This window comes from Diabrotica virgifera, chromosome 2 (assembly GCF_917563875.1).
Source record: "Diabrotica virgifera virgifera chromosome 2, PGI_DIABVI_V3a".
NCBI classification, from domain to species: Eukaryota; Metazoa; Arthropoda; class Insecta; order Coleoptera; family Chrysomelidae; genus Diabrotica; species Diabrotica virgifera.
This window is the reverse complement of record NC_065444.1, coordinates 103,143,320-103,162,349: the sequence shown is the minus strand read 5'-3', so window position 1 is coordinate 103,162,349 and position 19,030 is coordinate 103,143,320. Positions and strand designations below refer to the sequence as shown.

Sequence of the window (19,030 nt, the reverse complement as noted above, 5' to 3'; positions counted from 1 at the left end):
AAAAACAAAAATAAAGCTTTTTTCTACGAGCGCGCAAAACATACTTTCGCGCACGCATTTTAGTTTAGAAAGTTTCACTTTTCCGCACGCGTGTTACTTTTCCGCACGCGGTTTTTACTTTTCCGCACTCGAGTTAATTTAGATATGTTAATGTGGCTTTAAAGTAATTATAATACATGAAATAAACTAATATTTAGATATTATTTACTAATTTATTTCAAATATATCTTATTGTGTTCCTGTTTTAATGAAATTAACGCGACAATTCGATGAAATAAAATTATTTTGACATAATATTCGAAATTCAAATCGGTAGACAATAACAGAATTTTGAATCATCATCATGGAAACCAAGATCGTCGTCATGCTAACTAATTATATTGAAAGTTTGGTTTTGACAACCTTGTCAAAGAATTAATTTGTGTATATATTTTCATATTAATTAAAGTAATTGATTAAGATTTGGTCATTTTTTAAAGACTCGTAGAAAAAATATTGTTCCTAACTCTTGCAGAAAGTCTCTTTTCCGCACTGGACTGCTTTCCAAACTCCCGCTTCGCGTCGTTCGGCAAATTGCAGTTGCGTGCGGAAAAGTATGACTTTCTGCACCTGTTAGGAAAATAACTATTTTTAAACACTTTAAAAAAGTTATAATAGTAATTTATGATATAAGTGTTAAAAGTACACGTTCAAGGCACGCATGTGAAAGTTTACAGAATGAGCGATAGCGAGTTCTGCGATTTACATGAGTGCCTTAAAAATGTACCTTTTAACTCACATATCATACAATATTTTTTCTACAAACGTAATTACAGGACAATATCCAGGGCTGGATTTACATAAGGGCTGAATGGGCTATAGCCCAGGGCGGCAGATTTCAGGGGGCGGCAAAATTAGATAAAAATAAAAAAAAATTATTCAAAAAGTTAAAAATATGTGAAAAAATACTTGTAATAATTTGTAAAATAACAATTTGTAAATTAGAATTAAAAAAAAATCATTCACTTAATATATTCTATTTATTTTGTAGTTCTAACGTAACGTTAATGAAATATAGTATGTTCCTTGACGCAACAGTATTCGTGCGCCGCGCGCAACTAGTCAGCCGACGGGCTCTGAGGCTTTGAGGTTTGGAGGTATCGTTTGAAGTAGCCGAGCCCGCCGCCGCCCGTCGGCGCCGTCAGGCTAGGTCGCCGCTCCCCTCCCTTACTATCACTGCCCCCCCCCTACAGTGGTTGGCAACCACCGTACGCCACGCGCCGCCGCTCCGCGCTTCCGATATCAGTCAGTTCAGTTGTTCAGTTTGTGTTGGTGGTTTACTCTGACTTTATAGGTTATGTGTGACAGTTTATGAGTGTATTGTTTTCTGAAATACTTTTAATTGAAGATAAGACAGGTAAGTCAAAGAGTTTAGTATACAATCATTTTATTTCATTTTTGATTTAAACACCAAAAAGCGCTATCCCGTTATTCTGATTAGCTTATAAGGGAAATTTATCAAGTCGTCCTAACTGCTTAACTTCTAACCCTAACCACATATTTTCAGGCCACTTGTATAAATATTTTTTTGTAAAGTCTTTTATTTATACAGTAATTTATTTATATGAAAAGATTTTTTTGCTCATATATTACAGTTCGCCCAAAGTATCTGTGCACATGACTAGCCATTCAAAATATTTCCATACAACAACACAGAACTGTGTAAGCCAAATAATAATGGAAATAAACAGTTTTTTCTCTCTATCGTCCTCAGTAGACATGTTTTTCATCGGCTGCCTAAAACTTTAAGGTCGTGTTGTGATGACAGCAGAAGGAACCAATAACTAATGTTTTTAGAAAAGAGCCCACTCTCCATTTAACTAATGTTATTACAGCTGTTACAGTCAAGTGCACAGATACTTTGGGCGAACTGTACGTGATCCAGTAACAACCGTGCTCGTATAAAACCCAGGCAGTAGGCCTACAGTAGAGTCCCGCTCTTGGATAATTAATAGACCTTGTAAAACATACGTTACTACATAGTGCTTAAAGTAGTCCTTCAGAATAGTTTCCATTTTTTCTTTACATTTGTTTTTAACAGTTAAAATTGAAGTTCTTAGTTTTGTGTTATGTAATTAATCAATTATTTTTGTAGACATAACATCCTAAACTATTTATACTTTTTCTACTACAGAAATACTTTATACTACAGAAATATTTTATTTTCAGAAAATATTAACGATGAGTGATGGGCGGAAACGATTGAGTGGTTCTGGCTACCGAAAAGAAGCTCAGAAAAAACTGGAAAAACAAAAAGAAGTAGTAGAAAAAACCGCAAAGATATCAAATTTTTTTAAGAAAAGCAACTCTCAAGATGAAAACTTAAAATGTACTCCTACCGACGACAATGTCACTCCGTGCGGTAGTGGTAGGCCTAATTATGGTCAGACTCACGTAAAAGAAGGTGATGATGCTCTTAATGACGCTGAAGCATCGATTAAGGAACCAGAGCGTCCATCCTCATCACGGTCTTTAAATGAAGATAAGGTGATACCGTATCCTTTGGATGTTAAAATTGTGGATGACCCAGCTTTGTGGGAGATAAATGACCGTACTCGTGAATATGTGGTTACGAGAGGAATCAACCAAAACATAGATGAAATGGATTTATCACGGTCAAAAAGATTAATTGGAGGGCAAAATCGATATTTATCTAAGTCCCTTCTGAAAACAAAGCTGATAAACTGCAAAGAGATGAAAAGATCCTACTTGATGTATTCCGAGAGCAGTGGCAAATTGTATTGTGTTCCCTGCCAATTATTTGGTGGCACAACAAAACTTGCGAAAGAAGGTTGTGATGACTGGATGCATGGCAATGACATTTTGAAATCGCATGAAAATTCCTCTGACCACAAAACATGTGTATTGGCAATGAAAACCAGGATGTCATCAAAGGGAATACAATCACTGCTCACCAGTCAAATTGAAGACGAGCAAAACTACTGGCGCAATGTACTGAAGAGAGTGGTTGCAGTAGTTAAATCCCTAGCAGCTGCAGGTCTTCCTTTAAGAGGGCACGATGAGAAATTCGGGTCATTGTCAAACAGTGGCAATTTCATCTTGTGTCTAGAATTGATTGCCGAATTTGACCCATTCATAGCTGAGCACATCGCTAAATATGGAAATCCCGGACAGGGTCATACTTCATATTTATCCTCGACTACTTATGAAGAGTTTGTAAAACTAATGGCCCATAAAGTCGTGAAAGAAATAGTAGAAGAAGTTAAAGTAGCGAAATATTTTTCTATTATTGTAGATTCTAGCCCAGATATTATGCATACAGACCAACTCGCAATAGTCCTTCGGTATGTGTTACCTAACGGAAAGTCCGTTGAAAGATTTCTTTGTTTTCTTCCATCAGTTGGCCACAGATCAGAAGCTCTGTTTGATGCAGTTATTAAAGTTCTGGCCGAAAATGAAATTGATATTGAAAACTGTAGGGGTCAGTCATTCGATAATGCATCGAATATGTCCGGTATGTATACTGGCTTACAAGCCAGGATTCATGAGGTTAGCCCTTCTGCCATGTATACTCCATGCTCTGCACACTCTCTTAATTTAGTTGGAGACAACGCTGCCAGCTGTTGTACAGAAAGTACTAATTTCTTCTTACTTCTTCAAAACCTTTACGTTTTTTTCACAAGCTCTACCAAGCGATGGGAAATATTGAAAGAATTATTGGTGAAAAAAGAGAATGTTAGTTTAAAGAAATTATCAGACACTCGTTGGTCCGCACGTGATGATGCTTGTCAAAGCCTTAACAGAGACTGGAATGAAGTAATTGAGGCACTCACCGTCATATCAAATGATGAGAATGAGAAACCTAAAACAAGATGTGAAGCTTCTGGATACCTTCAGCAAATACAACGGCTAGAAACAGCGATTCTCTCTATTTTGTGGGGAGACTTGTTATCTAGGTTCAACCTGACAAGTAAAAAGCTACAGTCAACATACGTCGACCTATCAACTGTCGGAAAACTCTATGAGTCATTAATAGAATATGTTAACAGTATTCGAGATGAGTTTGAAATCTATGAAAATGGAGCCCTTGAGAAGGCTGGTATTGCTGAGTACGAAGACCAGACCAGAAGAAAAAAGAAACGAAAGCTTTTAGCGGGCGAAACCAGAGATAATGAAACTGAGCTCAGTGGTGGAATTGCATTTAAAACCAACACTTATCTCGTCATCGTTGACAGGCTCATATCCGAATTGACCAGAAGAACGGAAGTGTACAGTTTGCTTAGCGCAAGATTTGATTTTTTAATCAGTGGAGCAACTATGAACAGTAATGACATAAAAGATAATGCAGCGAGGTTGAGCAAAGAATGTCCTAATGATTTGCAAGATGCGGAAGAATTCGGCAATGAATGTCTACATTTCTTAGGATTCATTAAAACCATCGACAAAGAAGATCGCCCAAAGACACTCCCCACTTTTTGCGAGCTCCTTTATGATAACGATCTGCAAGATTTGTATCCATACGTTGACATTGCCCTAAGGATATTTTCTACAATGCCAGCATCTAACTGCTCGGCTGAAAGATCTTTTTCCGTACTCCGTAGGATAAAGAACTACTTGAGGTCAACAATGTCACATGATCGTTTGTATTGGTCGGCAGTTTTGTCAATCGAATCCGATATGACAAAAAAAATAAATTATGATGACATCATCGATTTGTTTGCAGCTAATCAGTCAAGAAGGAAAAAGTTTTGAAGTAAATTGTTTCATGTGAACTTCGTCCATGCAACGTTGTGCAAAATAAGGAGTTACTTTTATAATGTGATGTTTAGGGGAAATTGTTACAGTAATCGGTTAGGTCGTATCTGGTAGGAATATATGTATCTCTTTTGTATACTATTTGAAATGAATATTTGTTTTTTTTGATACGATTTAATGCTTAGCAAATAGGCAACTTTCTGAATGACGTATTTGGTAGGAAAATTAGGAAAACACGTCTCTTTTATTTGTTAGGCTGACTTTTTGATGTATGACCTTGTAATGAATGTGAGTTTTATTTAATACACTATAATAATTACAACTCAATTAATTATCGTCCAGAATTTCATTTTCTCCCGTTTCCTTTTTAGTATTTTAATTTTTAATTTGCAAATTACAAAATAATAAATTTTAGATGACCTTAATTCTAAATCTAAGTACGCCTACAGTATTATTAAAATCCTAGGCAAGTAATTGTATTGAAATTCCTAAATACATCTTCTTAAATCTATTGATTAAATCCAACAGTAATTTTTCGATTAATTCATGATCTTTTTAATAATTTGCCAGTTGATAAAAATGTTGGAACATAAGTTATCATACTTTATGGTAAAAACAATAACTGCAACTATAAGAAGCGTAACTTCAATGTTGACAGTTCAACCTATGTTATTTGAGCTTATTACAAGCTTAGCGTGGCCGCCTCGCCGCCGCCGACGCAACGTCGCGTCGGCCCATCACGGTACCGAGGTAATCCTACATGGTTCCGGGGGGGGGGGGAGGGCGGCAAATCTTCAAATCCGCCTCTGACAATATCTACAAAACTTAAAAATATTTTAAAGCACTAGTGCCTTAAAGTAGCATTTTTAATGCTTGTATGGAGTGCTAAAAATTGCATTTTTAACACGGTTGTAGAAAAAAATTGTTAGAGATACCAAAAATCTCGAAAAACAAAAAAGTCAGCATTGCTTTTCTGAATATCATGTATTTTTTTGTTTTTCTGTTAGACAAAAATTGATTAAGATTTGGTGTTTCTAAATTTGCATACATTCGTGATCAGTGACTCGTTCAACCCCTTTTAACTACAGCCCTTTCAAAAATAAGGACTTTGAACCGATGAAATTTATAGATCCTATAAACAATACATACACGAGTCAAGAAACTTGTGAAGTCGTAACGATTAAGTTCATTTGAGATACTAATTGGGGGTGACTTTCCCGATTTTTTTACCAAAAAAAAGGGACTAACTTTATTTTGAGCGTAACTTGATTACTTTTGATGCTAGAATTTTTTTTATATAACAAAAATGAAGCTTTTTTTAAACACTTTAATTAAGTTGTCATGAGTTTTCCCCGAAATGTGCTTCATTTTTTGTTATTTCACGTTAAAGTATTCCATTTGGAATTTGACGAATATGAACCAATTTTTAATTAACTAAACTGCTTCTACTCTACTAGTAGACCAGTAAGAATCTGTGAAAAAACGTCTATTTTTGGATGTGAAAGGTGGCATTCGGATTTTTGCAGATAAAGTTAGGTGACCCCTTCAGTAATAATAATTGACTTCTCAAATATGCCCGGAACATTAATAAATAAATTAAAATATTTAAAAATTTCGAAAAACGTCGATTTTTTTCTGCTTTCTTTGCTTATAACTTTAAAACGATTCGTTTTGGAACAAACTCGTACAGAAATAAAATAAAGATAATTGAATTTTGTATGATATACGACTGGTCAAAAATATCTTAACCTATTATCTTTTCTGCAATATAGCAATAAATACAAAATAAGGGGGCAAAATACGCCTGTTGTTATTCAATGTTTTTAACCACTTTGGTGGCACTTAGAACCTTAGTGATTCGCTTAGGAAATTCTTTGTAACATATTTAAACCGTGTACCAAATTTCATTAAAATCGACCAAATAGATTTTGCATAATAAATTGGCAATCTAAATGTTTTTAAAAAAGTTAAAATTTTTTAAAATCTTTCTGAACAAAAAGTAGACCATTTAGAAGTTGTCTAATTTTTTACATATTAAGAGGTGCTCTACCTATCTAATACACTTTACAGAATTAAAATCGGATTATTTAAGGGGCCTCAGCAATGTTTTAAACTTATAAACAATTTTTTGGCTTATAAACAAATAATTTTGTTTAATAATAAAAAAATTAATTTTAAGCAATGCAAATAATTAAAACCGTTATAATTTGACTTAAACTTTCAAATGCTGTCAGCAGAATTGCTGTTATTTTTTAATCAAAAGTTATTCGCGTTCAAAAATTGCAATTTTTCGAATTTTTGAAAGTTTCACTGCGTTTATCTCGAAAACTATGCATCCTACGAAAAAACTTGTAAGAACATTTTTTGCTTAGAATTACCCAAGAAATACAAAAAAAAATGTTTTATTTTGCGAAAAATCGATGTTATGTAATTTCTCAAGTTCTTCGTTTATAAAAATCTTATCGACATCCGGATCAACTGTTACCCAAAAAAATCGTGTTCTACGGGTCAAAAAATACATAAAAATCTTGGGTAAGTCCATCTCAATAAAGGAGCCCGTAGCACCCCCTCCTGGCCACAGGACTAATTTGTTTATAAGTCAAAAAATTGTTTATAATTTTAAAACATTGCTGAGGCTGCTTAAACAATCCGATTTGAATTCTGTAAAGTGTATTAGATAGGTGGAGTGCCTCTTTATATGTAAAAAAATTGACAAATCTTTGTATATTCTAGTTTTTGTTGTGCAAGACTTTAAAAAATTTTAATTTTTTTTAAAAAGTTTAAATTGCAAAATTACTATGCAAAATCTAGTAAGTCAATTTTAATGAAGTCTGGTGGATGGTTTTAGCACATTACAAAAATTTTCTAAGCGAATTAGGAAGGTTCCAAGTGTAACCTAAGTGATGGAAAATCATTCAATAAGGACAGGTTTGTTTTGCCCCCTTATTTTATATTTATTGCTATTTTGCAGCAAGGTTGATAAATTAAGACATTTTTAGCCAATCGCATCTGATAGAAAATTTAATTATCTTTGTTTTATTCTTATACGACTTTATTCCAAAATGAATCGTTTTAAAGTTATAAGCAAAAAAAGTATAAAAAACGAATATTTTTGAAATTTTTAAAATTTTTATTTTTTAATTAATGTTCCGGGCATATTTGAGAAGGAGCATAAATCAATTATTATTAACGAAGTTATCACCTAACTTTATCCGCAAAAATCTGAATGCCACCTCTCACATCCACCTAAAAACAGATCCTTACTGGTCTATAGGTACAAAGACGTGATATTTACACCATTTTTTAAATTTTTTACTGGCTAAATTTTGTGCTACAAATGTTTTTTCGACAACATACTTATTATTTGAGTTATTTTTGAAAAACCGTCTAAAAGCGTGGTTATTTTGTTGAAAAAAATTAACGTATTCGCTGGCAAATAACTCGAAAAGTATTGACTTAGTAAAGAAAATCTATAGAACAAAAGTTACTCTTAAAATTAGTCAGTTTATACATTTCCGGACTTACTTTGGACGAATATTTTTTCGCCGCCGAGAGGGGGTGAAAACCACCCCCTGGACAAAAACACATATCGGCACAATATCACTTTTTTTCTTTGACTTGTTAGCTATGTGTATGCCAAATTTCATATCAATCCAATCGGTTCTTTAAACTTTAGAGGTTTTGCAATATTTTCCGTTAAAGAACGTACTATTAGTGAGTTTTGGGCTTTTTACTAATTCATTGCCTCGTCTATAATAAAAATTGCTTTACATAAAAATATCCTGCGGTAAGAGTGATTTACTTTTTGTGTAGTTTCAATTATTTTCAGTTCATAATTCAGTTTTAGTGTTAACCAATTTAATTATTTGTGTCTATTGAATAAATCGTGGTTTATTATGGATATTGTTTATTTGATAACACAAATCAGCTAATAGTCCAGGAACCGAAGCTTTTACCTCGCAATTTTTACAGAATGGATTGCTTTGGTTGAAAATTTGAGAATAATTAGTGGATAGTCCAAGGATCAAAATCTATGTGATGCCGAAAGGCGCTTTTACCATGGGGGTGGTTGCCACCCCATCTCGTAGTTGGAAATTTTTTATTATATTTTGACCGCAAAAGTTGATAAAAACATTCAGTTTAAGTAAAAATGTTGTATTCATTTTTTGAAAAAATTAATAATTTTCGATTTATTCGCTATTAGTCCTGTCGCCAGGGGGGGTACAACGGCCTCGTTAATTCAGATGGACTTACCCAAGTTTTTTTTATGTATTTTGACCCGTAGAACACGAATTTTTTGGGTAACAGTTGATCCGGATGTCGATAAGATTGTTATAGACCAAGAACTTGAGGAATCAAATAACAGCGATTTTTGGCAAAACAAAACAATATTTTGTATTTTTTGGGTCATTTTAAGCAAAAAATATTTCTACAAGTTTTTTAGTAGGATGCACAGTTTTCGAGATAAACGCGGTTGAACTTTCAAAAAATCGAAAAACTGCAATTTTTAAACCCGAATAACTTTTGATTAAAAAATAAAATAGCAATTCTGCTTAGCGCCTTTGAAAGTTCAAGTCAAATTATGTCGGTTTTGATTATTTGCATTGCTAAAAATTTATTGTGTTATTGTTAAACAAAGCTACAAACAACTAGTGCGTGAGTGATGTTTCTATGATTTCTCATTTAAAATCGAACGAGTAGGTAGAATAGGTACTAGTGCAATCAAGACTATTTCTACGTTACATGCGTTAAAACGCATGTAAAAGCACGGGAAACCCTACGTGTTTATAGCTTTGTTAAACAATAAAAAAATAAATTTTTACCAATGCAAATAATTAAAACCGATATAATTTGACTTAAACTTTCAAATGCGGTAAGCAGACTTGCTATTTTATTTTTTAATCAAAAGTTATTCGGGTTCAAAAATTGCAATTTTTCGATTTTTTTAAAGTTCAACCTCGTTTATCTCGAAAACTGTGCATCCTGCGAAAAAACTTGTAGAAATATTTTTTACTTAAAATGGCTCAAAAAATACAAAATATTGTTTTGTTTTGCCAAAAATCGCTGTTATTTGATTCCTCAAGTTCTTGGTCTATAACAATCTTATCGACATCCGGATCAACTGTTACCCAAAAAATTCGTGTTCTACGGGTCAAAATACATAAAAAAAACTTGAGTAAGTTCATCTGAATTAACGAGGCCGTTGTACCCCCCCTGGCGACAGGACTATATCGAAAGTGTTTTATATCGAAAAAATCAATATTTTTTGATATTATTACATTTCCTATTCACTCAATTTTTGCCGCAGAAATTTTTTTTCAAACGAAGTTCTTGAGAATTAAATAACCTACCATTTCATATTTAAACATTTTTTTGTACCTCTGATGCTAGTCTTTCTACTCTGAAGAACTACAAAAATCGTTATTCGCTTTTAACTCCAGTTTTTTAAAAACTAATCATTGTAAGCCGTCAAATTTCTGGAATCTATTAATAATACATAAATAAAGAAGAATGAATAAGGCCAATGTCTAAAAACACCACTAACTTATATTATTATGCTTCCAATTGGATTTCTCTTTTTTTTCAAAAAAATATATTGATTTTTTAACCGTAACTTCTTTATTTTTTATGCTAGAAAGTTCGGTAAAAAAGAATTTTGTTGGTTTTCACAAGATCTATAAGGCTATTAATATGTACTAAATCCTTTTAAAATCCCCAGTCGCAAAAACAGGTGACTTTGAAAGGGAGTTCGTAAAGGTGGTTTTTGCATATTATTACAAGTTTTAATTGTCAATAGCCCACTCAATTTTTGCCGTAGAAAAAATTTTTGTAAAAATTTTTTGGGAAATAAATAAGCTATAATTTTATATTTAAATATTTTTCCCCATCTCTGATGCTAATATTTCTATATTAAAGAAAATTTACCAATCTACAAAAATTCGTTATTCGCTTTTAACTCCATTTTTTAAAAAACTAATCATTGTAAGCCGGTCAAACTTCTAGAACCTTTTAATAATACATCAATAAAGAATACCAAATAAAGTTAATGACTAATTTTAATAGGGTGGTAAGTAGGGGGAAGTTTTCCCCCATCACTTTTGCGCTGAAAAAAATAGGGAGTGACCTTATTTTTATTATGTCACTTAATTTTTAGCTAGAGACTATTGTTTTATTTCTGGAGATAGATATTTTTAAATACTTTAAATTAGTTTAAACAAGTTATCCTCGAAAATGCATAGATTTCCCTCTTTTGACTTTAAAACTACAATATTTAGCATTTGACGAAGAGCTAACATATAGTAAAGTATAGTTCGATTACTATTGGTCTTAAAGAAAATTAAAAAAACGGTTTTGTTTATTTTTCAAAAGGTACATTTTTGTTAAGCAAAGTTGTTTTGATAAAACGAAAAGTTTTTGAATTATTAGCAGAAAACTGATTAAAAACATTGATTTTTTTTCGATATAAAATTAACACTTTCGATAGCGAATAAATCGAAAACTATTAATTATATCAAAAAAATGTATAGGATGTTTTTTACTTAGAATGAACATTTTTACCAACTTTTGCGGTCAAAATAAAATTAAAAATTTCCACCCCCGATATCGGGTAGCAACCACCCAATGGTAAAAGCGTTTTTCGGCCCCATATAGATTTTGATCCTTGGACTATCCACTACTTATTCTTAAATTTTCAAGTAAATCGATCTATTCTGTAAAAATTGCGAGGTTTTGTCCTATTTTAAGCTTCATTACTTTTACTATAGGAAAAACATGATATTTAACAGTAACAGTAAAGAGTAATTAAAAAAGATTGTAAGGTAAATATTGATATTGGATAAAACATTTCATTATACCACTCGCATTATACAAGCGCCGTTCAAATAATCAGCAACCGTGAAACACTCAGACGGGATTCGATTATGAACATTTCCTTACACAAACTCCATTATCTACTTTTTCTAGGAAGTTGAATTCGCTGAGAGCAGAATCATGCCACCCATAGAATATATTTGAAATTTCAACAAGTCAATTGAGATCATCACTTGATATTCCGGATACCGACAAAAATTCGCCCGATTTTTTCGTTTTTTCCATCTCCGGTCGCAAATCGAGTGATGATATTCGCCGAACAAGTTGGATCGATTCAAGTATAATGTTACTACATCGGACGTTTTTGTTTGGAATCAGTTAGATATTGTTTTAATCTCGTATTTCACTGTCTGAAATAAATTTTTGCCGCGATATGAGAGTTATTCTATAATTTTTAATGACAACAGACTTGTAACAAATAGAAAAAATAGTACATAGCCTACACTAAATTAATATATGATTGTGTAATCCAGTGATGAGTGCCCTAAGAACCGCCAAAATAATGCAAAAGACGGCAAACATAATAAGTTGTGAAATAAAAAGAGCTGAAACTAATAAAGGTGAGAAATGGTGGTATAGAAACCTATAAATTTACATTATATTTATAGTTCCCCACTTTTAGACGTATCGGAGGTGTTTGGCAACTGCCATTGTGACAAGAGAATTTTATAAAATTCACCTGTGACAGTTTGAGTCCGATACGTCTAAAGGTGGGAGAGTATCAATATAATGCAAATTTATACGTTTTTATACCACCATTCCCCACCTCTACGAGTTTCACCTCTTTATTTCACAAGGTATTATGTTTTCCGTCTTTTCCGTTATTTTGCCAGTTATTAGCTCACTCATCACTGTATAACTTTTAGCCCACCAACCTCTCCCCTCAAATTACAATGTCATTTTTCGATTTCTTTTGTCGATTGAAATTTCAAAACATATGCAATATGCATATTTGAGGCTTTTACAAAATTTGTGTTATAGACCGGTACGTTGAATGTACATTGCATAAAAATGCATTTTTTTTTTTCGAAAAAAGCGTATAACCCTTTTTGGAGATGGTGCAGATTTATTTTTTATTTTGTGCATTTTATCACAAAATATATTTCTTAATGCATTGAGATTGTTTCGAAAGGTACGTCAGCATCAGAAACCGAAAAACTGGTATTTTAGTTGTTTTTGGGATTTTCCCTAATTTATAGACATCAAAATAAATCACATCAAAGTATTTATAGGTTCTTATTCTGTATAATTTGAAGTAAATGTGCCCTTTGGAACATACAAAAATTAGGCGAATCACCTTTAAACCCCCAAAAAATCATAATTTTTCGGGGTTTTTAAGGGATTTTGCAAATTTGCAGACCAAATGCACCTTGAGACAAAGTCCATGCAGCTGAACGTAAATAGTATTTGGATCAAATGACTGTCTGGGTATTTTGAGATTGGTGTAAAGATCACTGTGATCTGTAATTTCACCACAAGCTGTGTAAGTCATGGAGTAAACAATCATCCCATGAGACCGTTAATTTCGTTTTTGGAGAATAATTTTGGAGGTAATTGTAACTGGAAATGTCAGTCCCAGTGGATCAAATATCTTTGCAATCAAGCACAAAATGTATCTCATAGTAATTTTCTAGTTGTAATTCAAAACATAGGCGTAAACAGGGCGTTTTGGGGGTTATACCCCCATTGGGATGTACTTTGAGCTCTATACGCTTAATACCATACCCCTCGGAGACCTTCCAGTAGTTGTAACCCCCCCTTAGGATTATCCTGGTTACGCCTATGATCTAAACAAGCAATACTATACTGCAAAGTATCGTTTTCAGAGTTCCAAGCCAAGCTAAGAATTATTTTATCCTCATTAGAATCAGCAAACTATTTGTCATTGGATTTCCACTTCCTACAAGTGAATTCATAATGGCGCAGCAGATCAGATAGTTAATTTTACCCGTGTTAAGCTAGCCCCCTTACTTGCAAAAATTAAAAAACAAATACCGCTGATTTATGAGCTATTTATGAGCTTTCATATTCCGCACATCAAAAATTTTGAGCTCGTTACACTGAGCAGGAATTTAATATTTTCGTGGGGAGCTGACTCCCCCCACTACTTAAAAATAGGGATATTGAATTGATCTTACGAATTACGAGCTATTTATAAGCTCTTGAAATAATATAGTTTCGTAATGAAGTATTTTCAATGGGAAATAAGCCACAATTTTACCAAAAAAATGAATTTATTCACGTTTCGACGCCCAAGTCGGGTGTCGTTGTCAAAATAAAAAATAACACTAAATAAATAAAAATGTTGCTTAGTAAAAATTCTTCTAATAATTTATTTAATCTGACTCATTTATATCGGCAATTCAGGCATGTATTATACATTTTAAAGTAGAAGACTTTAAAATGATATTGCCAATATTGATGAGTTGCGTTCCTGGGACGACTTTACTAAAAGATAGTTCATTCGATTATATGAAATCAACCCCAACTCAAGATTATCCGCCACAAAAAGCATAGCATGTGATCTGTCTTTAAAAACAACCAAATGCAACGATGGCAGTAAAATTCTCGCGCTAGAGATTCCACAGTAAATCACGAGGGAAAACCAGGAAAAAACCTCGTGATACTATCCCGACATCGTAAGTATTTGGGCTTACATTTAGTTTACTCTCAAAACTAATACCAAATTCTGACTTTAATGTATATATGCTATTTTAAATTATAAATATTATTAATTATACATAGATATTATATAAATAATACTAATATAAAATATGCACTAACTCGATATGTTAATGATTTACTAATCGTGGTATTTTCTTTCTATTGACTTCGTCTTTTAGTACGGGTAACCACATCCTACTGCATTTTACCGAGGAATTTGCGACACAATTGTTTTCATTTAGCATAATTAAAGTCGCTTCTTTGATTTTTCACTTTTTACTATCTGTTTCTTTTAGTACTATACTTAAATCTCTCCACTGAATTAACCGTTTTATTTTTCACTTTTTACTAAAAAATTTTAAAGGGTCCTATTATTTTTATGTTCATTTGCTTAACTTTGATCATATTAACTTTTTTCGGTGCTCATTTAATAGGTATTTCTGAGTACTTTGACGAATGTATATTAAGCATATTTTATAAAATGCATCGGTTTCCTATCAATTAGGCTTGGATAATTAGATTTGAGTGCTCAAGCCACAAAAAATAGAGTTGGGTGTATCAATTTTTATTTAGAAGTGAAAATACACAAATTAATTCTTTGACAAGATTGTCAAAACCAATCTTTCAATATAATGGGTTACCACGACGACGATATTGGTTTCCATGACGACGATTCAAAACCATTGTAATTGTCTACTGATCTGACTTTTTAATATTATGTCAAAATAATTTTGTTTCATCCAATTAATCAGTAGTAGTTGCACAAGAGCTCTAAAATTATTGAATTTTTCCCGAGTGGCATTTTGACAGTTTTACTTTCACGAGCCGAAGGCGAGTGAAATTATATCAAAGTGTCACGAGGGCAAATCGAGGGCAGATCGAGTGCAATTTTTTGCGATTATTTCATGAATAAAACTGTTCAAAACCAAAATTTTATTGTAATTTATTTATGTAAGTACAAATTAGTACAATTAAACACACAGTTGTTATAAATATTTTACGCTTGAAAGTCATCACTTTTATAATTTTTAAAACATTAATTGTCATTAATTTCACTGAATGTATTTTTTCATAGCAACGAAGGGCATCTGAGGTAATATACTTGACGACGGGAAATTATCAAAAATTATCAGTCTAATTTAGATTTCTGTAGCTTTCTATTGGTCAGAATCTCCTATGAATGAAATAATCGCGCTAATTTCATTAAAACATGAACACAATAAGATAAATTTGAAATAAATTAGTAGATAATATCTAAATATTAGTTTATTGCATGTATTACAACATATTATAATGCCATATTACAAGGTATTTTACTTTCCCGTGCGCCGTGCGGAAAAATTTACTTTCACGCACGCCGTGAGGGAAAGTGCAATTTTCGGAATCGGAATGCGTGCGTGAAAGTGGTTTTTTAGCACGGCCGTAGAAAAAAATTATTTACGAATTATATAATATATCTACGAATAGAGGGTGTTTCATTACTAATTGTCCATATAGTAATTGGAGAAACCTTAGCACAAAATACGAAGATTTAACCTAAAACACTTAAATAAAATGTGGTTAGTTACTGAGTTACAGGGTGTTTTATCTAAAAAATTAGAAACTATTTTTGCTCAGCATTTTAAAACTATCCGACATATCCTTTTCATACTTAGCAGGAAGTATAGATACTGTACAAACTACTAAATTATGTTAAACAAACGTTTCTGTCTAATTACCAGAGGCGTACGACGGGGGAAAGTGAATGGTTAACCCTTTACAAATTCTACGCCACTGGCGGAATTGCTATTTTAGTTCAATTTTTGTATTCTCCAATACTTTCTATGAAAATAATATACTCTTGATTCGTAACGATAAAGTCATGAGTTTTCGAGATCTTTGAAGTTAAAAATGAAACGACACGGTTATTTTGATTAATGTTTTGTGTCGCTTAATTTTTAATTTCAAATATCTCGAAAACTAATCATTTTATCGTTACGAATGAAGAGTATATTATTTACATAAAAAATATTGAAAAATCAAAAAATTACACTAAAATAGCAATTTCGTCAGTGGCGTAGAATTTGGGAAGGGTCAACCAGCCACTATCCCCTATCGTACGCCTCTGGTAGTAGCTGGAACCGTTTATTTATCTTAATTTAGTAGGGTGTACAGTACCTACACTTTTTGCCAAGTATGATAAGGATATGACAAATAGTTTAAAAGTACTGGATACAAATAATTTTTAAATTTTAATCATATGAATCACATCACAAATTAATCAAAATAACTGTGCCGTTTCATATTTAACTTCAAATATCTCGAAAAGTAACGACTTTATCGTTACCAATGAGGAGTATATTATTTACGTAGAAAGTATTGAAAAATCTAAAAATTGCACTAAAATAGTAATTTCACCAGTGGCGTAGAATTTGAGAAGGGTCAACCATTCACTACCCCCTGTCGTACGCCTCTGGTAGTAGCTAGATACGTTTGTTTATCATAATTTAGTAGGGTGTATAAGTAGTCTCACTTTGTGCCAAGTATGAAAACGATACGTCGAACAGTTTAAAAATTCTGAGCAAAAATAATTTTTAAATTTTTAGGTAAAACACCCTGTAACTCAGTAAGGAACCACATTTTATTTAAGTATTTTAGGTTAAATCTTCGTATTTTGTGCTAAGGTTTCTCCAGTTGCTATATGGACAATTATTAATGAAACACCCTGTATAATCTGTACAATTTATAAGACTATACGAATCAAAGAAAATACCATTTTATAAATGCAATAAACACAATTGATTTGTTTTTATGTCAAATTTCAAATAAAATGTGACAGCTGTCAGATTTAGCTAAAATGTCATGTTAGAATAAATGTTATGAATGTGTATTATCACAAACTTACCTATTTTTCTATCATTTGTGACGCACTGAAAAATTCTCATGAAAAGGACCATAACTATATTGAATAATAAAATCAAATTTTATCAAAGAAAATGTGTTTTAACGTTAGCCTACGAACTTTTCAGCCCGCCAGAGGAACATTGAAAAAACAGAGCCATGTCTATACAAAAAAAAAAGAGGAATATAACTAATAATCACGATACACTTACTAATAATGTCGTCATTCTTTTTTTTTTTTCAATGTATTGTTTTCTATGCAGTTTTACCCTATTTTAACTATCGTCTCCATAAAAGGTTTTCCAATACTCCAACTCTGTTGGAGTATTGGAAATCTTCTCTTCATATTTATGTTTAACTCGAAATTGATTACGGATTCAGAAAATCTGGGAGTGCGTTAGTTTAATTGAAGCAGATTACGTAACTACATTACGAGGTCAAATAATGGCCACCGTTACGGGTTATCTTTATTATTTCAAGGGTGAAGCTTCCCTCTTTACAAGTAAAACACGGATTTTAGCTCCGGTGACACTTTTGCCCATTTGTAAGTGAAATTATGATAAATGCAAAAAGAGTGGATTACAAAGGTCGGGACCTAATAGTATATTCAGGATAAAAATTAAATTAGGGTAGGAGATGATATATTGCGAGGTGGTACAGAAGATAGTCCGGCAGACGAGAAAATACGGGGAAATATTAACATGTTTACATAGGTAAATATAGCACGAGAGTTTATGACTATCTTTTATATTGGTTTATTCAATACTGGTTAAAATTTTGCTTATATTTTATTACCTTTAAATGAAATTGTGGTCCATTTTTAAAAATAATATAATATTATACATATAATGTTGGATCTCTAAATTAAAAGATAATACGAGAAATTTCATGCATATTATACTAACAAAAATATTCGAATTCAACTAAATTGATAGTGATAGTAAATACAGGGTGTAACGAAAATGTAGGTCATAAATTAAATAACATATTTTGGAATCAAAAATAGATCGATTGAACCTAACTTACCTTAGTACAAATGTGCACATAAAAAAAGTTACAGCCCTTTGAATTTACAAAATAAAAATCGATTTTTTTCCATATATTATTATATCGAAAACTCCATTACTACATTACTGTATTAGAGATTTTTTACTGAAAATGGACATGTGGCATTTTTATGGCAGGAACATAAAAAAAAACAACAGTGAAATTTGTACACCCCATAAAAATATTATGGGGATTTTATTCCCCAATATTGTGGTACCAGTAGTTAACTACAATGTTTTTAAATATTTTTTGCTTCTTAGTATTTTTTCGAAAAGCCAGTTTTTATCGAGATGCGGCTTCTTTTTTATTAAGTTTACATAAAAATTGTATGGGGGTTTTGTTCCTTTAAACCCCCCAAATATTTGTGTACGTTAAAACTAAACTAATATTGCGGTAACATTAGTTAAACACGCTAGGTGAACGCTATGAACGCTAGTCAGACCTGAGGATTGCCTAGTCAAACCTAGCAGGAGTGCCCAAACTTCGGGGTTTGACCATAAAATATTTGTAATATATAACTATATTTATAATTTATATTATAGTACTTATATCCGTACGTGACAAGCTTAATTCTTTACTTTTGCGAAGACCGGATATAATATTTTATTTTTTATTATTTTATGACTAAAAAGTATTGAAAAAAGTAATGTAATAGCATTTTGTATACATTTGTGTATGAGTAATATATTTTCCGAATAATCGAGCATACGTCATGGCTTGTGTTATCTACGTCTAATGGCAAACCTAACTAACTACCTCTCGTTTAAAATTAGAAACGGAGTCAAAGCCTTCACTGCTATTGAGATAAACACAT

At 32.2% G+C, this 19,030-nt stretch overlaps 1 protein-coding gene across 2 annotated transcripts in view; it reads left to right on the top strand.

The window, feature by feature from the left end:
• The first annotated feature begins 1,095 nt into the window (after window positions 1–1,095).
• LOC126880154 (zinc finger MYM-type protein 1-like) overlaps window positions 1,096–19,030 on the top strand; it is a 159,802-nt gene continuing 141,867 nt past the window's right edge. The window contains exons 1-2 of one of the 2 annotated variants that reach the window (XM_050643908.1): window positions 1,096–1,396; window positions 2,209–5,060. In XM_050643908.1, coding sequence (XP_050499865.1) covers window positions 2,221–4,752 — 2,532 coding nt within the window. In that variant the 5' untranslated portion in view covers window positions 1,096–1,396; window positions 2,209–2,220 and the 3' untranslated portion in view covers window positions 4,753–5,060. Of the gene's footprint in view, window positions 1,397–2,208; window positions 5,061–19,030 lie in introns of those variants that run through there. The other variant, XR_007696456.1, reaches the window with a different exon arrangement.